At 36.1% G+C, this 23,781-nt stretch overlaps 2 protein-coding genes across 8 annotated transcripts in view; both read right to left on the bottom strand.

Moving 5' to 3' along the window:
- Nucleotides 1-10,778: 10,778 nt before the first annotated feature.
- On the bottom strand, nucleotides 10,779-16,170 carry LOC135689295 (eukaryotic translation initiation factor 2 subunit 1). Its single transcript, XM_065206480.2, has 6 exons — nucleotides 15,786-16,170; nucleotides 14,029-14,108; nucleotides 13,027-13,175; nucleotides 12,237-12,441; nucleotides 11,465-11,608; nucleotides 10,779-11,096 (listed from the first exon to the last, which is right to left on the bottom strand). Exons 1-6 carry the CDS (start codon nucleotides 16,021-16,023, stop codon nucleotides 10,959-10,961), a joined length of 954 nt encoding a protein of 317 aa, XP_065062552.1. The 5' UTR covers nucleotides 16,024-16,170; the 3' UTR covers nucleotides 10,779-10,958.
- A 1,984-nt stretch (nucleotides 16,171-18,154) lies between these two features.
- The window catches only part of LOC135689293 (uncharacterized), an 84,976-nt gene continuing 79,349 nt past the window's right edge, over nucleotides 18,155-23,781 (bottom strand). For all 7 annotated transcript variants that reach the window (XM_065206479.2, XM_065206478.2, XM_065206477.2 and 4 more), the window contains 3 exons: nucleotides 23,141-23,239; nucleotides 22,137-22,244; nucleotides 18,155-21,066 (listed from right to left, as the gene is read on the bottom strand). In XM_065206479.2, the coding sequence (XP_065062551.2) occupies nucleotides 19,411-21,066; nucleotides 22,137-22,244; nucleotides 23,141-23,239 (1,863 nt within the window). In that variant the 3' untranslated portion in view covers nucleotides 18,155-19,410. The remainder of the gene's footprint in view (nucleotides 21,067-22,136; nucleotides 22,245-23,140; nucleotides 23,240-23,781) is intronic.

The raw sequence follows: 23,781 nt of genomic DNA, 5'->3' as shown, positions 1-23,781 counted from the left end.
AGGGCTTGAAAAATACAAAAATATCAATTACATTTTTGTAGTCAAATGAAGAAATTTCTGTCAGCTTTTAAGTGATATCTGAAGAAAAATTCGTGAACAGAAAAAAATTACGACGCTTACCTGCAAGAAGAAAAATTTTGGAAAAAATCTTTTTACTCGAAACAACCTGAGATGCTTGAAAACACGCTATGAACACCCTTTGGAGTGTTTTGATGAATTTCTAGGTCATATATGGAAAAAAAGAGCGAACTCATTTTTCAAAAGTTTTGTGACCCCGGACCTGTAAAAAAACCTTAAAATCTGCAAATTTTGGATACAATTTTTTCATTCAAAAGAACCCTGAATGCTTGAAAATACATTCAAAACACCATTTGGAGTGTTTTCAAACAATTTTTAGGTCATATGTGGAAAATCTGTCACAAAACATCAGCCGGGAGGGTCACAAAAATTTATTTACTCAAGACAACGAAAAAGGCCTCAAGTTACGTTCCCAACATCACTTCAGGTAGTTTCGATGAATTTTAAGCTCATATTTTGCAAATGAGAACTTAGTCATTTTTGAAAAAAGCTATAACCCCACAACTGCAAAAAAAATTAAAAATTGTGAATTTTTTCAAAACTTTCTTTTTTACTCGAAACAACATTGACTGCTGAAAAAAGTACCTTTCTGTAATCTTTTGAGAACATCTGGTTGATATTCAAGCAATATCTGAAAGAAAAGTGAGAATGAAAATATAAAAATGTTTGATGCTAAAACTTGAAAAAACTTCAAAAAATGTGAATTATCTTAAAAAGACCTTTTTTACTCTAAAGAATATAAAAAGACTTCATTTACGTTCTCAAAACCACTTCAGGTAGTTTCGTTGAATGTTAGGCTTATAATTTGAAAATATAGAGTTAATCATTCTTGAAAAATCTATTACCCCAGACCTGCAAAAACTTAACAAATTTGTGAATTTCTTCAAAAATATTATTTTACTTGAAACAACGCAAAAAGCCTAAATTTACTTTCCCAACACCATTTCGGATAGTTTTGGTGAATTTTAAGCTCATATTTTGAAAATAAGGACTTAGTTATTATTTTAAAGGATCGATGTCCCGGGACCTGCAAAATAATTCAAAAATTGTGAATTTTTTCAAAAATTTGTTTTTACTCGGAACAACCTTACATGCTGAAAAAATACCTTTCTGTTATTTTTTGAAGACATCTGGTTGATATTCACGCGAAATCTGAATGAAAAATAAAAATGAAAATCCAAAAAATGTTCGACTCTAAATTTTGAAATAACTTCAAAAATTGGAATTTTTAAAAAAACTTTTTTGCTTCAAACGCCGTATAAAGCCTTAATATACGTTTCCAGCACAATTTTGGGTAATTTCGTTGAAATTTACGCTCAAATTTTGAAAATAAGTGCTTAGTCACTTTTGAAAAATCTATGACCTGTGAAAATCAGAAAAAAATTGTGAATCTCTTGAAAAAAATTTTTTTTACTCAAAGCAACGCAGAAAGCCTTAATCTACATTCCCAACACTAATTAAAATAGTTTCGGCGAATTTTAGAATCATTTTTGAAAAAAAACTATGACCCAGCCCTTGCAAGAAACTTCAAAAATTGTGAATTTTTTGGAAAAAGTTTTCTTACCCAAAATAACGTAAATAAGGTCTTAATTTACGTTCCCAACACCAAGTTGGGTAGTTTCGGTTAATTTTAAGCTCATATTTTGAAAATAAGGCTAAGTAATTTTTTGAAAATCTTTAACCCTAGACCTGCAAAAAATTTCAAAAACGGTGAACTTTTTCAAATTTTTTTTTTATTAAAAACATTGTAAAAAGCCTTAATATCTTTTCCCAACAGCATTACAAATAGCTTCGAAGAATTTTATGCTCATATTGTGTAAAGAAGGACTTAGTCATTTTTGAATAAATCTATAACCCTGAAACTGCAAAAAACCTCAAAAATTGTTCACTGTTGACTTTCTTCACTGGAAACAACCTGAACTGCTTGAAAATACGCTATGACCACCCTTTGGTGTGTTTTGATGAATTTCTAGGTCATATATGGGGAAAAAGAACTAACTCATTTTTCAAAAATTTTGTGACTTTGGACCTTTAAAAGATTTTCAAAAGTCAAAGAATTTTGCAAAAAATTACACGAAAAAACTTGAAACTATTGAAAATACATCCAGAACAACATTTAGAAGATTTTCAACGAACGTATAGGTCATATGTTTAGAAAAGGTACTGAGCCATTTTTCAAAAATCTGCGACCCAGCACCTGTAAAAAAACTTCAAAAGTCTGAAAATTTTGTAAAATTTTGTTATTATTCAAATCAAACCTGAAATGCTTAAAAATATGTTTGGAACACCATTAATGGCCTTTTGGATCAATTCCTAGGCACATTTTGAAAAAAAAACAACTAAGTCGCTTTCAAAAAAATATGTGACTCTGGACCTGGGAAAAAACTTCGAAATAACCAATGCTTGGTTTGAAATAACCAAATAGCTATTAGATACCTTTGCTTAGTCATTTGAAGAGAATTGTTTGCTTCCAAGTGATATCTGAAAGAAAAATTTGTGAATATTAAAAAACTATGAACTTTTACGAGCAAATAGATTAAAAAAATTGCGACGTTTGACAAAAATTGATTTTCACTCAAATCAACCTGAAATGGTTACTGATATGTTCAAAGCACTATTGGAAGTATTTTGATGAATTACTAGGTCATATTGTAAAGAAGAATTAATTCATTTCCAAAATACCCTCGACCTGTAAAAAAGCTATAAAAATCTGTGACCCTTAAAAAAACATGTAAAAACTATAAAAATCTGAAAATTTTACAAAATTTTTTTTTCACTTGAAACAACTTGAAACGTTTGGAAGTACATTTGAATACTATTAGAAATGTTTTCGATAAGTTATTCGACGAGTCAGTAGAGCATATTTTGAAAATAGCATTTTCAAAACTGCATTTATAGAGATTTATAGAGATCTATTCAGTAATTTTCGACGTAAGTGTATGTACAAGAAACGCAGCAACCAGGCAACTTGTCTTGTTTCAAATACTGTTAAACAAAATCAGAGGTGGCGCCAGAAATCTTCCGACAAAGAGGTGGGGGGCTAAAATGACTAAAGTATGCAGTTTTTGTACGTTATTTTGTCAACTTTTCTCCGACCATAACCTAAAGTTTCCACCGATGGGGGGGGGGGGGGGGCTAGGTGCTTCCGATGGAGGGGCTGTAGCCCCCTAGCCCTCCCCTGGCGCCACCACGGAACAAAATCGGTGGATATCTTAAGTCTTACGTTTCTAAGAAAATATAACCTCAGTAGCTTGCTTCATAAGGTCAGGATTAAATGACATTTTCAATGTTTACGCCCTACCAATTTAAATGAGAATCCAGAACCATCCAGCCATAGAATTATGATTGAAAAGTCTTTGTTTCAAAAGCTTAAATTGAAATTATAGCTAGAAATAAGAAGGGTTTTGAAAAAATTATTGTATGACCAAGAAACGTTTGCTTAAAAACAAAATTTAAAGGAATTGTTTGAATCTCAAACTGATTAAAACTTGAACAAATCTCAGTGGCGCTTCCATTTTAATGATAGCATAACGAGTGGCCCTAAAATCGTAGGCATATCAGATCGTGACGCATTTTAGTGCGTTTTTAAAAAGCTAGTTTTTTAGCCAAATAATTGTATCACCTGGAGCCTCCCTCTCCCATCCCACTTCGAATCTCTTGGCGCCGCCCCTGCTTAGCATGGCTTCAAAGATTAGATGGAACGAGAGAATGGCAAGTAATTTTGTGTATGGTTTTGATGTCGTGGTTTTGCAGGTGCTGTCCCTGGGTAAAATTGCTGTTTAAATGTTTATCTTGCTTTTTATGGCTTCGAGAATGTGTTAGAATGTTAAGGTGGTTTGTACAGGTTTAGATTCACTGTAGCTTTGTAGTCCTAGAATAATATAGATCTTGGATGTGTTACCATCTTGGGATCACTTTGAGGATGTGATGGAAGGTGAAGTTGAATTGTAAATGTGATCGTAACTGTATTTAGTTCTAGGATGAAATTGATCTGTGAATGTAGTACTGGCTTGGGATAGCCTTGTGAATGCAGTAGAATTTGAAGACGGTTTATTAATGATAAGGTTATGAACCAAGACCAAATTACAGAGGTCTTGTGATGCAAGAACCTGTGCCCACGTATCTCGGCCAATTCGTAATGCTTTCAATTGATTTTGCATATTTACAGGTATTATACGATGTTTTTTAGTTTTGGGAGTCAAAATTAATAAATTCTAGAAATTGATTTCAATGACGTCACCTCTTCGGCACACTATATATTACTTGAACACATAATTTTAAGAAGCAAAAGTAATAAGCTTCTTTATTAACACGCTTGTGGCAATAATACTTTGGATTTCACAACCGTGAATGTTCCTCTACCAAACATTGCGAATCGCAATTTACTTTTATAAATAGGGCAAGAATCAGAAAAGTGCAAGTATGTTGAGTGCAGGGGCGCCTACACAGGGGGGGGGGCTGGAGGGGCAGCTTGTGGTACTAGGTGTGGCTTCTTGAAGTCACCTACAGCATAGTCCCCTCCTTACTCTTTAGAACAGTACTCCTACTCTTCCCAAGATAGTTGCATATAGCAAATTCTCGCATAAGTCTATATTCATAGGAATTTTACTTTTGCCCCTTAAGTTATTGGACCACTGTTGATCTGATTGTAGTTACAAATATCCCACAATAGTTCCTTAATTTCAAATGCACATTTAGTGCACATTTGTGTAAAGACGTACTTGTGCGACTTAGTCTTCAGTCGATATTTGTTTCAAGATGTCAAAGGAATATCAATTTACTCTGGTGATGTCGAAAGAAGACGAGGACCTTATAATTTATTAATTAACCTTTCGAAGCTGCTAGCAAAGTTTTTTGAGAACATTTTTATGGCATTTTCATAACAAAAATGACCAAGGGCATTTTTAAAGCATTTTTGCTTCAAATTTTAAATAAGCCCCCTCTTTTTAATAAGCCCCCCCCCCCTCTATTAGAAACAACCCGCTGCGTTGCATCATCAAGAGGTCTTGAAATATTGCACAGTTAGAATGATCGTCGGCCTATGGTGTTATCTGCAGTGATGAAGCAGCAGTCTCACGTGGATGGTGCTTCTGCCGCCAGATGCAACCGGTTCTTCAAGGGATGCACGTGGATGTTGGCCTATATTTTAGAGAAAGACTTCAACGAGAAAGAGAAAGACAGATTACGTCTTCTTTTATGAAATCTTGTCATAAAAAGCTCTGGTATTTAGCAGCAAAATTATATTACAGTAGCAAGCATTAACTGGAACAATTCGTTCGTGGACCAAAAACACAAAACAGGCAGGATTTTTACAATAGAAACAGAAAATTAAACTCAGCCATGAAACTCGTTTCATAATCAAAATTTTCTCTGAATTTGGCCAGGAAGTTAGAGTACAGAATCTGGATAAAGTATCGTTCAAAATCGAAAGCTGAGATTTCCGTGTTTTAATTTCCAAAGACATCTCTGTCTTTCAATTAGAATATCGCGACTTGTGAAGTCAGTATGTGTTGAAAATCGTGGGAAGGCAAATTTGAGCGATCCCTCAGCAAATCGACCAGAAGAAAGCACACCAGAAAAGTTTTCACATCTGCTTAGAGAATGGAGAACAGTTTTTTGAGGATAAAATTTTCTTTCAGAGAGGCAATTGAACGAAAGGACAATGCACTGTTGAAAACGCTTATGCTAAATTACGTTGCCACGATGCAGATACGGAGGGTTGTCTTAGATGAGCGGTTTCATGGATTCACAGCGCTGCAGAAAGTGTGTTTGGACCAAAACAAAGACGCTGCATCGATTATTATTGAGTATGGAGTGGATATCGAGCAGCGTGGGAAACACGGTTGGTCAGCGCTACACGCCGCCGCATTTGCAAGTAAGAATGACTTGTCCTTGATCACGCTCCTTTTAAATTCATGCGCTGACGTAAACGCCCGGGACGACCACGGTTGTTTACCGGTAGACCTTGCAGAGTATACTGGGGTCCGGGGATTGCTTCTCGAAAAAATGGCGGAAAAGGGTCACGTAGAACTTGCGGAAATGTACAAGAAAATTGATAGCATAAAAAGCCAATCAAACACTGGCGGTATCAGACTAAAAATAAGTAACTTTGAATGCTCAAACGACTCAAAACGAATAGCCGAAGAAACTTGCTCCAAAATGGTTGAAAGTTTAGGAACAGGATATTTTTTCAGCTGTTGCGAAAAACGGGAACAATTTCTGTCAGACCGGCCTTTGTTACGTAGAGAACGGGTACTAGGACAAAGACGTGTTAATTCATGGAATTTTAGGAGCAAAAGGGATTCTGGGATATCTGTGGATGAACCAGACATTACATTCATTTGACTTGATGTTGTTGTATTTGAATCACTGATCTAAAAAAACTTGATCAAACAACCTATTGTTCTTCATCAACAGAAGAAAACGATCGAGTTTCTCCATCTTGAGACTTCTCGCGCCTAAAGCTTTGGGCTGCCATTTGTTAAAATGGTGCACACACAGCGCTGCGCTTTAAATTGTGCATTAAACATTAAATTCTTGAATATTCTAAGAGAAAACAAGCCTAGGAAAACAGGTGAACAGTGGATTCTTCGTTACATAAGCTTAAAACCACGGCAAAAATGTTTAACACCACTTACGAATGCTGCAAGTTTTTGTTTCAACGGTTACTTTGAATTTTGCTATGAAAAAGCAAGTTGAACTAAAACCAATATGATTGAAACTCTAGTCTCATACAACAGGGCGAGGTCTCAAGATGGACGCTGCTATCTGTATTCAACGCTGGGCTGGAGAGGCTCGATCCAGTCTTTTTTGAGATCAGTGATTTGAATATGTATATGCATATGGTGCAAGATAAGGAGTATTTCTGGTGGTTAGATATTTAATGCTATATGCAAACCGTGTTGATGTTAGATATATAATAAAACAAACTCTATAAAGCGTTTTATGAAGCAAAAGTTAAGATTTTCCAGCTCTTTAATCCAACTTATAAAACTTGATGATAAATTGAGCCATAGTTTGTAGATTTTGTAGATAAGGAATGCTGTAGAGTGCTGTAGAGAGAGGGGGCTCAGGGGGCTCAGTAACACTCCTGGCAACACCAATAATAATCTAAAATAATTTTCCACCGAACTACTGTAAAGAGAAAATCTTTTGGATACTCAAAACTTTGGGCCAAATGTAATGGCTGGTTTTCCACTAGAATACATTCCATATCAACCTCAATCCGAAGGTACGTCCAAGTTTACGCCAAGGTTCACATGCAATCATTGCGCCTACAAACCAACCCCCCCCCCCTTCCTCAAACTTCTAAGGCAATTTCCACTCCCTGAGTCATGCTAGCACACTTTTAAAAAAATAATTCAAAATTTGCAAAAATCATGCACAAAGCTTGTTAATAACCCTATATTTTTATTTGAATGATTGGAAACCATCTTATACAGTCATTTTTATGGTTAGAATACGTATCGTAACTGTTATATATTTTATGTCATCTTTCTTTTTAAACAATAAATCTAGAACCGTTTTATTAAACATGTTTGACGCCTTTGTAAACGACCATTCTGCGCTCAGTATTAGCTTTTTGAAAATAAAAAAGCAATAGTTAGTGCTGCTTATGATTTAATGATATTTTCTATTGTCCTTTGTGTCTTTCCATCGACTTGTAAAAGGGAAAATAAACAATACTATTGGCTTAAATATTTGCTGGTAAGAACCAAAATCAACAGCATTTAATAATCTGTGCAAAACTTTAGAGTGATCACGCTATCAAAACTAGAGATGGATGAAAAGAAGCTCAAACTCTGTCTTAAAAGAATAAAAGCCATAAATAATATCGTTGGAGAATATTGTGATAAGCCTTTCATGGATGAATGTCATTGTAGTTCATAAAAGTCAACCAACGTTTTCACCTCTCGTCCAGACTATGTCAGATATGAAAAAGTCCCTCAGCAATATCATGGAAAACGAGGCTTGGTTTGGTTTATGCATTCTAATTACTTTTCTTTTATTTGGCTTTCCAACAATCTTCCATCGTACAATTACCATTCTTTCTGGACCCACTGTCCAAAGTTGTAATTTAAACAAAGCATAATATGTTAACGCCGGAACAAAATTTGGAGTTTGGGCTCTACACGAATTGGCAAGCTATCATGGTGGTCTGCAGCAATTATCTTTGATGCCACAACCTTAATATCATCAGGGCCGTCACGAGGCAAGCCTCGTTGGGGGGGGGGGGGGGTGTGGTCTACTAATTTACCTGATTAAAAGATTATTGCCTGAAATTCTTTAGCTGCTGCCACAAATCTCTGCAATACATTTTGTCAATCTAACTCTGTATATAATTCGCAACTTTTATTTTTATATGGTAAGAACTGACTTTCCTACTAGTTTTGTCAAAAATTGATATTGGGACAGGCACAGGATATAGTTACTACCTGAGGTGTGACACCAACCACATCCCCCCCCCCGGTCGCGACGCCTCTGAATATCACACAAGAGAGAAAAAGTGGGGGAGCTGCAGCCTGTACTGTAACAGGCGATAGGTTGGTGCTACGGTACGAATTTCTCCTGGCTAAAAAGCTACATACAAGAACAACAAGGCTTGGCATGTTGTGTATTGCGCTGACAGAATAGACAGTTTTCTTATCAAAGCCTTTCGAATAACAATTATATATTAATGATGTTAATGATATAAATAAAAAAACATAGAAACTTTGACATACTTGACATGTGGGATTAAATGCTTCGGCATATCTGCGTTACCCTCGCGTTACAATTTCTTGTAAAATCGTGTAGAAGACCAAACTTCAAAGACTATCCAGCAATATGCTCTGCAAAGTACTCAAATCTTTCTTCCCATTTTATGTGAAGGCAAATCAAAACAGGATTTTGGTTGAGAAACGAATACCTGCGACCTGCATTGCTGACCATGTTTCATAGTTTATCTGGACTCCTTTTCCCAAGGGCACCTCTATCACGTTTTACGTTGGAATTCTCTCGTGGCATCATTTCAGTTATTACAAAAGGGTGCCTAATACCAAGGGACTCGCAGCACGCAACTCTCTTACCTTTCCTTCCCAAGTGATTGATAAAAAGTTGCGATTTCCTATTTAAGGTATTTCAAGGCCCTTCAACTAAAAGATATTCGCAACCCTTTTGCAAGCTACCTTTATTCAAATCTTCCTTTTGTAACTTTCCTGAACAATATCATGTAGCAGGTAAGAATATGAAATCTGTTACGTTATTCCAGCTTTACAGAATATACAAATTCTGCTTAAAGAGTTAATGCATCATACCTCTTGGCGTGAATTATTGAAATAAAATACCAAAAATTAGTAAGAATTCTTTTCATCCAACTTCATAATTTAAAAGCTTGTTTCTAAATTTCAATGTCACAATGCCAATCAAAAATCTTCAAAAGCCTGATGAACGCGCCTTTCTTTTTGATAGTTTTTCCCCAGATCAACTACAATTATCGTAAATCCTCGAATTGCCCCCCCCCCCGAAAAAGCCCCCACTGCTACCGTTAATTCTAGAATTGGGTCTCTCAATTTCATGATTTTTGCCATCTGAGGTTGCCTATGGCGTTTTATTTAATTACCACAACAAATTTATACTTTTGGTAATAATTAATTTAATGCTCTTAATGTCTACAACAATTTTATAAGCCCCCCTCGTATAAGCCCCCTTTCGAATAAGCCCCCATCTAAAAAATATCAAAAATAAATAAGCCCCCAGGGGGCTAATTCAAGGATTTTCGGTATCCCCACTGCACCTTTCCACAAAATTTTGTAACTTAAATTTTCATGGCACCAACAAAACCCTGCCAGCTAGGATAGTATAATAAAATGACAATGAAAAAAATAATGTGAGATATGGAAGAAAAAGAATTTAGCGAAAAGAGGAGAAAGCACTTAGGTTTACGGCGGTTTTCACATCTCCATAAATTTCCAACAGAGATTTTTATTCGAAGGCAATACTGCCTGTTCAACAGCTAGCGACGCTAGCCGAAATCCAGCCAGCCGGAGTACCTTTACAATTCTGTATTTTCGCAATTGGTATAGATTAATGAAACCTATTCCAAAGCACACTTTTAGATATAAACACGACCAGAATTGATGCTTATATTCAAAGAAGGCTGTTTATCAGTCAGCGAGGGCAGTGCTCAATACTTTAAACACAGCGCGGTACGCCTGACTTCCGACCTCATTTGGTGTTGCAACTTAGAATCTTCTAGACACATAGGTTTTTTCATCTCAGATAAATAGACAATAATGTGACGACAGGCTTAAAACCTAGCAAAGTAACATAGCTTAAAAAAATGTCTTTGTGTATGAAATTTTTTCGGACAAACAATTCATCTATGGCATTGAACATTGTAATCGAGGGCCGAACATTTGACGACTAACAGCGCATAAACCCTTAGCGATCGAGTTTTTGGTAGATTTGGTCTACTTTTTAAAAACATGTCTCAAAGACTGATTCAAAAGACTAATTTGATTCTATTTCTATCAGACAAGGTTTGTATCGAAATATTTCTTAGTAAAAAACAAAGACTGTAAAAAAACCTACCAACGAAAATGCAGTTTTTTTACCTGGATTTATCTCGACATTAAGGCATATGCACGAAACAGCAAGGCGGCCTTTTATAGCATGGTACTTTGCACGAATACGAAAACATTTAAAAAATCAGACAAAAATCGAGTTTGGCATGCATCGAAGATATAAAAACCGTTGTTGTCGATAATTTCGTACTTCCCATTAAAGAAAACCAACTTAGACATTTGCAGCCTTAGTAAATATAATAGCGCTCGGCAAATGATAGCAAAACTATCTATTGATAATACTAAATATCTTTGTCAATGCCTGCTCATTCACGATTACTGTTCTGGTTCGTCTTCATCGTCATTAGGCATTTCATCGGCACTATCATCTCCTGCAACTTCAGCGTTCATTTTCTCAAGCTGCGCTAGCTGCTTCGAGAATTCAGCTTCGTCTGTGTCTGTGACGACTTTAGGCTGTAAAAACAGAATTTTCGAGGATAAGATTGAAATTGAAAACAGCATAAATCATTCGTGCTAAAAAGCAAATAAAATACAATGGCCGTCTTTAGAGCCGGGAAAACACGGCAGTCATACGGTTAAATACAGCGAGGATGAATCGTACTGTCATGCTAGAACCCAGCCTTAGCTTTATTGTTTCATGGGGAAGGTTTGAAAAGCTAGAAGAAATTGTCCATACATTTTCCATCCAATGACACTAGCAGCCAGGTAAAAACATAGTGACTTTAGCGTAGTTGAGACTTTACAATGAAAACAAGCCAAAGTAAACTAACAAATGAGTTCAACAATAGCACAAAATACCAAGCTAATGCATCGTTGCTTACCTCCATTTTGACATTAAACTGTCCATTGCTTGCATTAATGGAATCCTCAATAGCCTTAATAGCTTTCTTAATGGTCTCTACACCAAGCTCACGTTCTAGTGTTGTTGTTGTCACAACATACACAGGTGGCGCAATCAGATTAATCTATAAAAAAGTATATTGAAAAATTGAAACTAAATTTGGTTGTTATCGTTCAGTTTGTTAAAGAAATTAAAATTTTGAAATTTTTAGAAGTTCCATAATTCAGACACCCAAAGATATGCCAGTTAAGGCATTCAATATTCTTATGTTTAATGCTAATACAGGCTACTCTAACTGAACTACAACAGCTTATTTTGTCTCCAGTTTATATAAAATAGATGTATCAACAAAGTAGGATAAATTACGTTCATGTAAATGATAAGGGCAGTTGAGAAAAGCATCAGCTAGAACAATATGGTAACAAGTCCTTACTCTAAGCCTCGTGTCTATTGCAACATTCTGACAACTTATGCATTATCAGAAAAGTTTTCTGAAGGTAGCACAAGTCCTAAAATTTGGAACAATAACATGAAATCAAGCGAAAAAGCAGAAATATGTTTGTGTGCGAAAAAAAAACACAAATATATTAGGAAAATGTTTCAGACTTTTACATGCTGCATATATTGCAATATTTTGTGAATTTATCAAAAAACTGCAACAAAAACATGGTTGTTAGTTCTTCCACTCATTTGAAATTAGTTAGATTCAGCAATAACATTGGTAAAAATTTCTTTAGGAAGCCTAAACTCACTTTGACAGGCATTTCTTCAGTTGAAAATTTGAGTCCTTCTCTTAATGCTGCTTTTACAGCATCAATTCCCTCATACCCATAGCAAGCAACTTCAATATCAGATCTAACTTTAATGGCCTGTGGTGTCATACGCCTATTGATGTCAGTAAGAAGGACTTCCTTGGTCTCTTCATCAAGCTGACAGTCATCCAAGATTGATGGCTCACTAGAAATTATTAAGCAATGAGTGTTTAATTAGAGCTTTTTCTTTGGGGAAGCATGTAAGCAGGAAAATTTAAGGATAGAATTTTTAAAAAAGGAGACTGCGGTAAAAAATTCAAGCAGAATTAGCGATATACTGCTCAATAAAATCAAGGTAAGCTTGGCATGACGAGGTGGTCTGGTGCATAGTATGTGATTCAGGGGGTGCATATTTGAAAATTGATACTACAAGCATCAATTGAATGATAGTATCTAGAAGATACATAATATTTTCTGAATAAGAAAATGAGTTCTCAACATTGATCTGACCATGGCTCATCCAAAGGCAAATGTTTTCCTGTCTATGATAAGTTCCACTTATTTAGGCCACTTTCTTATTAACCAACGAGCATTGGTTATCTCAAATGAATTGAAAAAACTGTTAATTTTTCTTTATAAAATCAGTGAATCTCAAAATTATCCCAAAGAGTAACTTGGATACAATCAAGTTTTGATAGAAAATATTTTCAAGTATTCAAAATTAATGGATAAAATGAGGTGCAAGTTCAGTTCACAAAGATTAGGAAAGCTATAGACAAAAGACACTAACTTGACAGCATGTTTGAATATTTCATATGATCCTCCAGTTGCTTTATACTTTTCATCAAAATACCAAGCGGTCTTTTCATACAGGTCTTCTAATTGCTCATCACTAGAATACTCCAACACTTCAGCAACATGTCTCAGAATGCTATTTACCTTAAAACATAATAAAATGATATAAATAATTTTCGATGTTTACATTTCCAGTGTGATTCAGAGTTGTAAATCATAGGCTCATGCCTAGGGTGATCATCTGTTAAGGAATTCTACCGGCAGAAGTTATTTTTTTTGTGATATCCACAGGTATATCATTCAGAAACAAACATCATTCAAGCTGAAGAAGCAAATATGTCTATACGAAGTTGACTTTTGTGGAATTGCAGGGATGTAAGGTTAAATTGCAAAAATTATATTTCTTGGACCATGTTCAGCAATAAGCTTTCTCTGCTTGCTTCATCTTGTTTTGTTTCATCTCAATTGAAACATTCAGCCTTTGTTCCAGCCTGTAACCTGCTACGATGCTCAGATAAAAAGTCACAGTTTTGTAGCCACACTGTTCAAAATCAGATCTAAATACTTTTAAAATCTGCGTGGCTTCTTCCAAGGCTTCAGGAAATGCTTGGGGTCTTGGATGCACTGTTTACACAATACTGTTTTCATTTGATATCAATTAATTTCATACTGGATGGGCCTTTTTTACACAAAAACTATCCAATCTGATGTGCTTCACACTGTTTTTCACTTTTCAAAGTTAAAATGCTCTAAATGGGGGATGAAAACAATCTCTTTGCTTGTGTAAAGGGCTGAATCTGATATCAAAATGAAAACGCTGATGTGCAGAAAACAAAGGCAACCCCCCCCTCCGGGTTCATTAAATTGCTCATTAAATTGCTCTCAAATTAATATTTTGATGACACTTTTGCTACACTCATTTAAAGCAGGAATATTGACTTTTTCCATACAAAAAACTATGCATAGAATAGTTGATGCCATCAAAGTGAGCAAATACCGTTTTTGCTTTGTTAAACTTTTCTTCGCATTTCTTTACTTCTTCTGGTGAAACTCTTCTTTTTGACAAATCAATATAACCTGAAAAAATAAGGAACATAATTGAGAAAATATGCCTCTCTTCCGCTGCTCTCAACCTAATGATTCAGTTTCTCAGTACACAGCCTCTATGGAAATGTGGCAGTTTGTTGACATTTCGAGTTTGGAAGGAGCTTTACCCTATGTTTTTATGTGTACATTAATTTTTTTTCCCAAATATCAGGTCCCCAGGCCCCATACTTTCCAAATAGACAAAACTGTGTGTTGACAATTACTAACCAATATATCTTAACCACATGCTGTTAACAAGTAAGTCAATTCATTGTTTTGTTGTCTCTGTTCCTTTTCCTAGATACAACTATGCCTGGTTTTATCAACCATATTGGTAAAGTTCCCCCAGCATAGGGTGCCCCAGTATACGGTAAAGCCCCAGCATAGGGATTGTCAATCAAAATTAAGTTCTTAAGTGCCGCCAAAGCTGTTTCAGTGCATTGTTGTCTCGATGATAGACAGAAGTTATTTCAAGACACAGTGGCTTCTTGGCCAGTAGACATTCAGGTTTCTGAACCAAGACCCAAGAATGAAGATGCAACCATGTATATGCTTAATTTCTAATTCCCTATTCACAAGCCGCCATGTTGTAACAGCCGTACATGAAAGACATTCGCGTAGCTCACTGCTAGCAATAATAAAACATAACCAGCTTCATTCCTACTACTCATTTACATCAAAAACAAAATGATTCAACAAGTTCCATCGAATTCAATTCAAACCAGTGTCAACCAGTGTAATGAAAGCAAAAACGTGTAAACTAAAATGTTGGGTTGATTATGACAAGCATTGATTGGGGATTTTTTATAAAATAAAAGTTAGAAGTTGCAATCAATCTGTGTTATTAAGTGCAGCTGTTTGAAAATCAAATCCACATGTGACATTATGTTATTTGTCTGTTCAAAATTCTCTTCTCCAAGAACTCCGCCTCGGTTGTGGGAGACACGCAGGGGTGCCTGCACCCCCTGGGTCAGACATAGAGGATTCTCAGAGTAACAGAGACCTCTGTACATTTGGCCTAAACTTTGTCTTTTATATAATCGATTATATCTTTGAAATTCATACAAAATATAGGTTTAGTGGTTAAAGTTTATTTTTTATTTTGTTCGTACCTAGTTTGGTGTTGCTATTGAGCCGAGTTTTTTTTTTATGGACTTCTTTAATATTTTGTCTATCTATCTATCATCGCGACAACAATGCACTGAAACCGCTTTGGGGGCACTTAATTTTGATTGACAATCCTATACTGGGGCCTGACCGTATACTTGGGCGTCCTATACTGGGGGAAACGTTACCAACGTTGCTTGGTTTTATCAGTTCTCTCTATTCTAACTTCAGGGCTACACTCTATTCTATAAGAATCAAAATATTGAATTGTAATGTAATATTAAGTTGTTATTTTGTTTCTGTATTAGTCTATTTCTGTGTTAGTCTATTTCTGTATTAGTCTGCATACCTTTTTTGCAATATTGTTGCATATCATCATTTTTGAATTAGTTATTAGTTTGTTTAGTTATGTGCTAAATTATATGCGGTAAAATTCAAAATATCGAACTGAATTGAACTGAAAATTACAGCAAATGATAAGCTACGTATTGCCAGTGTTCCGTCCCTGTCAATGCCTTTATGTAATGAGCATTTGGACGGCGCGTTGATTACGAATCTTACCTTTATCTTTATCAACTCGGATGACAACCACACATTCATTTCTTCCAACTCTAATCAATTTATTAATAGATCGTATACGTCTTCTTGACAGCTCACTAAGTAATATCATTCCTTCAATATTTTTGTATTCCAACAGGTGAACATATGCCCCCATTTCGGCAATACTTCTGACGTTGACCATGACGACATCGTCAATTTCTGGGTATATTTGCTTGTAAAATCTGCACGAAAGAGGCATCTTGTATATCCTTTGCTATTTTAAATCCCTCGGTTGCTTTTAAATAAACGTGAAACTGCCCCTTGATTCAGCAGGAACACGGATACCACCACTGATCAGTGGATATCGCCAGACTTGATGCACTAGGCCTAAAAGAGAGTCAAAACGAGGCTGCCCCATGCTAAAACTTTGAACACGTGAGAGAAAGGAATATCAGCAAAACCTTTTTGTATGAGATCTGCTCTCTTCAGGATTATTAATTCGAAGACTTTAAATAATGCTATGCGCCTTTTTGAAAATGATTTGTCAAAAATACAAGCGAAAATATGAATACAGATCTTTCATTTTCATCATGGATGATGCAATATAGACAACGATAACGAGTCTGTCGAAACATGGCCACTCGTGTAAAAATACCGCTGGAAAAGCTAAATTTTCGCAAGGAGGACGCCCCGTCTTACAAAGTTAGTAAAGGGGGGGGGGGGGGGCTGTGATGGAAGTTATTTCTAGTGGCTACACCAAATACCACACCCTAGATACTGGCTTTTGTGTAAATGATTCTCTGGTAACATGAAATCATTCAAGTCGATTCTAAAAGGCTGACAGAAATTCCTCAATCAAAGAAAGTTTATAGCGTTATAAAGGGCTAGTTCGCATTGCCTAGTAAGGAATCCACCCAACCAAACTTTCACAAGCATTTAAGGGAGGGGGCTAGACTCTCCAAAATTTATCTGAATTTCAACAATGGGAACTCTCATTTAAATATTTTTTTATGAAGAACTTTTATTACCGAATCAAATGAATGAACAATGGGAACTGAGCTCCTGATTTCTCACACTGCTTGAGCATCGCAAAGCTGAATGGTCTAGAAACTTTGGTGCTATCAGAGGCGCCAGAAGCTTCAAGATGCGGTGGGGCAGAAAGGGCACTTGGGGATATCAATGTTTGCTGTTGAAACAGAACGGGAATTTTCGTTTAGCCAATGACGAAGCCTGGTTGTAGGTAAAGGCCCTTCCAGGTAAAGGTCGGCGGTCTGGAGCGAGCATCTAGAAAATTTTTACGTTGCTACTCCCTAAAGAGTCTCAAAAATCAGGAACATCTATGCAAATACATTTGAATCAAGACTACAGACAAACGTTATTCTCAGAAATACTTTCAACCCAACACAAACAATCAAGGGAGGCTAAAGCCAAGCTACAATGATCTAGATATCATTTTCTAGCTTAGTTGTGTGTAGTGCTGCCGAGAGGTTTCGGAGGCCTTGCTACGGAATCGAAAGAGGAGAGAAGCTGAAGCTTTTTTAACACCATTGACAATGAATAGTTATGTGCAAATGTGTAGCTTGTCCTGGTTAACCAACTGCCAAGCGAATTGACTGGCCGACCTTGCTGAACTTATGAAAGCTTTACTTAAAAATCATGCGTCACTCTAAACTTCGTCAACCGCCAGATACGCTATTTTAGCATCATTTAGACATAAATTCGATAAAGAGCAACTCTACAGAGATTTTAATGTGATTATTCTAGAGATTTGATACATTTTCCTGAAAAACTCGGTTGGCAAATCATTAAAGAAGGTATTCAAGCCTTCTTATTAAGCCTTCTCATTGTGTGCTATCTGTTGAGGTTTAAGTGGTATAAAGACGTTCACATTAGAACATGCGTTTGATGAAAAAGAAAATCGACTATGCTTAGTTGATATATATTGCCATATTAGATAGGAGACTGTAAAGCTATGAAAACAACGACATATCAAATATTTCTCGAATAGTGTGTGTGGGCTGACAATAACAAAAAAGATATGAATATTAAAGATCAGTGCTTATCTTTCACCAAAGAAAATGTGGCTTTACCAAGGATGCCTAAGAGTGACGGAAATTGTAAGTATTGCCTCCTGCCCATAAAAAAGCATTTGCAGAGCTGGTGAGATACTGCCTCTCAACACTGGCAATAGCTAGTAGGATTTTTCATAGATAAAGTTCAGCTAACGATATTCCTAGCAGTAAAATTCAGGGATTTTGCTATCCTGATACATGCATGATACACTGTTGTAAAATGTTGAACTACATGCTCCGATCTGAACAGATCAGCTAAGCAATGATTGCAGATTTTATCAACATCTAAAAGAAACAACAGCAATAAAAAACAAGCCATTCCCCTGGTACGAATCTTTATGTTTCTAAAATATGTGTACAGTGGCTAATAAGTTACTTCGGTGCAAAATTTTGCTCTAAATATGGATATAATACATCAATTACATGAATAAAGTATACATATAATAAGAATAGCTAATGAAATATAGAATAAAGATAGATACGGCAAGAAAGTAGTCAAATGTTGTAAAAAATCTGGCCCAGCAAAAGAAAAAAGGGAGTCGGTTGCCACAAATGCACTGTGAAATACTCAAAGAACAATCTTATCAATCGATGCTGTTAGTGCCCAGGCTTTCAAAGGGAATCAAACTGCACATACGTTCTGTATAACATAACGGAAAATACTCTTGAAAATTGAAAATTCTTGCTAAATTATTGAAAATTCTTGCTGAATTAGAAAGTTTTTAATTTAAAAAAGATATGAATACCTGGCTCATTGAAAATCCATTTTCGAAGGTGCAATAGGCAAGGAAGGCCCTAGAAAATGACTCAAACACCATCCCATTCCATTCCCTTTCTCAATTGAGTTTTGAGATAATCTTTTCAAATCTTAGTTACCAAGGCAGATGAAGGTTGAACACTTTCTCGGACTTTGAACACAATTGCTTATATTTTCATGGCTGTCCAGTATTTGTTTTGATGATGACTGATAAATAAACGAGATCTCTGCTTTAAGATGATTTCTTTCTAAAATCTTATGTTAGGGTTTCTCAGATTTGCCTTTACGCTGCGGATTTTATGTGCATTCCTTCTATATCTAACAGACTTTTAAGGGAAATCTACTGGCAACTAGACTAATTTATATACATTCAACTCAATTTACAAAATGCATTTTACCTTTCCCTAAGTCGACTAAAGCTCATCAGCAAGACTAGAATAGCAGTATCTATCTATATATAATTTAGTTTACCAACAAGTCCTTATAAGCAACGTTATAATCGAATGTACTAAAAAGTAGCGACGTATAATCAAATATAGCCAATACAGCATCACGCATTAATATAAGATTTGCGTATCACCAGAAGTTCTTTCTTTAATTCTGTAAAAGAGCTATGAAATTTATCTTGGCTTTCAAAACTTTGTTTGTACTTTCAACATTTAGCATGTAGCTTCATGCGTTGAGGAGGTTCTGAGTTCACTGCGAAAGTGAGCTTCTTCTTACTGAGCTGTAACAAACTTTTCAAAACACTCCAACTTTGTCCATAGCATATGCTTCATATATAAATGTGTTTTAAACATTTGGTTGAAAGATCTGGCTATGTAGTCAAATGACCATTTCCAGTCTGTCTTACACGCATTGTTCTTCGTTTTGATTTTTGATTACCATGGGCCAATTTTTCAATTTCGTCTTCCTCGTCGTCAATGTGAAGGCCTTTGTTTTCAAGATACCTTCCTACGATATCACCCCAGTTGACAACATCAACTAGACGCTTAGGCCCGCTTCCCTCTTCAATTGCTGTCGATCTATCAAGACTGACGAACGACTCCATTTGTATCTCTGGCAGCCTGTTCTCCATTTCATCGCAAATTTTAGCAATGTCTGTTCGACAGCAACAGCAGTTTGTCTTGAAGATGATTCGAAATATCGAGACCAATGTCGTTATTATATTCAAAGGTACTGGTGTCGAAACGGTTTTCGTCATGTTACGAATCATTTTCGCTCGACCGAATTTCCACTCGATATCTGAACGCTCTTCCAGACGAGTATACGTGTTGCTCATCATAGCAATCAGCAGGTTGATCAGAACGACAATGATGATGATCTCATAAAAGCCAAAAATTATGAGGGCAAGATATTTTGTAGCGGGCGGGTTTGTGTTTGGATCGAACGCATCAATGTCGGACTTACCTGTTAATCCAAACATTGCAAAGAACAGATGCTCGAATATGACCAGGGATCCTTCTCGTTTAGGGGTCGGGACCGTTTCTGTTGGTACCTGAACATGCTTTAATCCGTAGACTGGTTTATACACGATTGCTAGTTGCAGTGCGAATCCAACTATAAAGATGAGCAGGATTACAAGAAATCTTAGCAAATCCTGAATCAAACTTCGGATTATGATGCTCCAAGGACCAAACAGATGGTGCAAAGACAGGAACTCCATACATTGAACGACACAGAGCAGAAGACCAAGACCGAGAACTTGATCTCTTCCATACATTACCTCTTCTCTTATCCTACCGGAGGAAAGAAACGCGAACGCGTGGATCACAACAGCAATAGTTGCCAAAGCGAGGAATATTGGCGGTAATAGGCCAAGGCCGCTACGGCTTTGAGGTTCTGATATTTCAGATAAAATCATTCCGGACAGCCATATGAGAAGTACCCATTCATAAGGCGTCGGGAAAAGCTCTTCATAGCTGCGGTTCCAAGGTATTACGGCAACCAGTATAAGCAGTGTTATAAGGTAGGTGTGCGATATAACATAGCAGATGAAACGCAATGTCGGTACGCGGCTGTAGCGGTTATACGGCAAAGAGAGGAACGCCCAAAGCGGTGGAATAAGAAAGCAAAGCAAGAATAGAACAAACGTTCGCCAACCATCAAAGAGAGGGTTATCACCTTTCCAAACATCGCCAAGATAGCCCTGTACGTTGGCATGTGCGACGCAGTTCTTCAATTCGCCATCAATGAGAATGTCGATCAGAGGCTGGCGGGCGTCATCAGTGGCGTTAAGGACATTTTCGGTGTCGAATGTAGTTGAAAGATGGAGCAAGTCCAATCCAATTTGCTCACAGTAGTCTCCCATTTCAAGAAGATCACTGCTCTTGTCTTTTTCTTTGGTCGACTCAAAGCGGTACAACCTGGCCAACTTGCAGGCCGTGTATATCGGCGCGGGCGAATTCAGAATGAAATCTATCATCGATTCGTTATCATTCAGTTTGCTACACAACATCAGATTGAGCAGAAACTACAAAATAAAGAGAATTGCATTGAAAATTTTAAATACCACCATCACTGTCATAATTACTATCACAAGTAAACTTTTGATAAAATTGTAATAAAGCAAACTTTGAACAAACTGAAAATACAACAGTTTCAAAATAGCAATCAAATCAGGAGACTCTAGTTTGTTATCTTTAAATTCCTGCAAGTTCGATTTAACTCATTGCATTTTTCAATCAGATTTCAGAATGTTGCTATTTAATTTACATTTTGTAATTATTATTGTTTTCTGTACTAATGCATGCACCGTTTTCAAACAGTAGAGATAAACTCAATTTTCAAAAATATCAAACAATTTTTACTGCCTTGATCTAATCCAACCAGAGTTGCATTACCTCAACTTTTCCGAAAGGCAATATGACAAAAAATAGAATGAAATATCCCACAAGTCACAATGGTTGTATTCTCGCGTTTTCCATGTTCTATGTCATTAAATAACCCTAATAAATTACACTATAATTTTTCAAGAGACTCAGTTTTATCATGCTGTGAATAGGATATGGCAAACTTCAAAGAAAAGATATCACTAATGAAATATAAAGCAATAACAAATGCAACCATAGACGTATGACCCCCCTTTAAACTTACATGTGTCCCCACAATCATTGAAATTCCCCCTACGTCTATGGACCAGGGGGGCTATGAAGGGGTCTATTCGATAATTATGGGTAACAAATTTCTTGTGATTTGATACTTTTGGGTGTCTGATATAACAATAAATGTTTTTGAAACTTATGGGTTCAACTGACCCATAAAATTATCAAAAACAAGAAAAAAAGTACAGATGTGGTTAAACAGATTGTTATAAGAAACGGTCAAAATTACTATGACTAGTGGTCTATTATGTGTTCAACAACAAGATTTTGTAATTTGCTATTTTTGGGTCCTATCGAAATATTTTGGCAGATAAGTTTGGGTCAGTTATTTTGATAATTTTAGGCGAGTTTTGATAACTGCGAATGGACCTCACGCGACTCCCTTGCGTCTATGAAAGCAACATTTGCGTGTTAAAAATAAATGAAGAGCTATCTTTACCTTCCTGTCTGTCAGCATATTTTCGACATTGAAATCCCTCATAACTAAGTACTTCATAACTGCCAAATGGTGATTCTTTGCTGCAAATGCCAAAGGTGTCTTGCCGTTCTGCAACAAGGACAAAATTGAAGAAAAACATTAGCGGAAAGACATTTGTGATGATAGGTGGCTAGCTGCAATTACAAAATTGGTGTAATCAGGATTGTAGATTTTGTAGGATTTTGTACTAGATTGTAGGACTTTGTATTAGATTGCACTGCCATTCAATATAGGTTAAGGAATGGTTTCTATGGTTTCAATGTATGCATTGACTATCAACGAATGGGATGGTAAAAAGAGTGATATAGTGTCGTCTGCGCTCGGCTTTCAAATTATTCTATGATTACATCATTGGTGGGATATAGGATGCCTCCCCAGCAACACACACCCTCTGGTTACGCCACTAAGTAGCTCCATGGTACTATGCTATTTATAGTCCTTTATATGGCTTTTTCCACTGAAGAGTATGGCTAGTCCTTGCACTGAAGGAAATTTTATGGCTATACGATGCAGTAGCTATGGAGTACATGATGATTTTTTAAGAACCTTATAGGAATATCTAACTTCAAAGAAAGTAAAAACTTTGCAGTAAAAACATGCTAAAGATGTCAACTAAAAGAACACAACAGCAAGCAGATCACTCTTGCTTAATTGCTTAAAAAATTCGAATTATTTCGGTAAACACAGAGTAAATGCTCCAAGAAAATGATTTGGCTATTATCATTGATGTTGTTGTTTTTAGATGTCTCTTATACCCCAGGCTAAGTTTAAACTGTTTGTTTTTACTGTAAAGTGAGAAAGAATGTTGGTAATGATATTCATTCAAATTTTCAACAGTATTCTGTAAGCTCGCTGAGCGAATTGGTAAAATTCGGGAAAAAAAGAAATAAGGAAGAAGGACAAAAGTCTATCGATGTTCAAAGGGAATCTTGCAGGTAAAATGGCTGGAAGTGTGTCTGCCTTACCTTATCTTCTGTGGTAGTTTCTGCATCCATACGCACCAAATATTTCACGACTTCAACATGACCGGCATCAGCAGCGTAATGCAGGGGGGACCACGATTCCTAGAAATAAAATCCGAAGTATTTGTCAACATGGCATTTTGGTCAACTAAATAAAAATCTTCGATTGCAAGAATAATTTTTTTCATAAACTAGACTGATCTTAGTCGATGTTTGCTTGTAAAACACGAATGAAAAGTTGCTCATGTTCAGAAGAATATAAGATGCAGAAAATATCAACTGCACACTTGATTTTTATACGAAATAAATCTTAAAAAAACTATTGTTATACTGGTGAAAATATTCCTACTAGTAATATAAAAGGTAAATGTGCAAAAATTCCCTGAACCATGTTAAAAGCCATTAAATACTAATTTTAAAAGATCAACTGCTACAAGGAGGGACCATTCGATTCCATTGTATGGGATCTGGCGCACAATATGTGAAATGGATAATAAAACCAAAATTAAGCCATTTGTTAAGTTGAGCCCAACCATGAAAGGGTGTAACTCTTCACTGTGGAATTATAAGAGATATTCGAAACCTTTTGCCTGATCTTTTTAATCTAACTTGCCTTAAAATGCGGCATTATTTGTGCAGAAAAG

The sequence above is a fragment of the Rhopilema esculentum genome, chromosome 9, assembly GCF_057945365.1.
Source record: "Rhopilema esculentum isolate cy_ngs chromosome 9, ASM5794536v1, whole genome shotgun sequence".
NCBI classification, from domain to species: domain Eukaryota; kingdom Metazoa; phylum Cnidaria; class Scyphozoa; order Rhizostomeae; family Rhizostomatidae; genus Rhopilema; species Rhopilema esculentum.
Note: the sequence above shows the minus strand (reverse complement) of the source record. Positions and strands in the feature narration are given on the sequence as shown.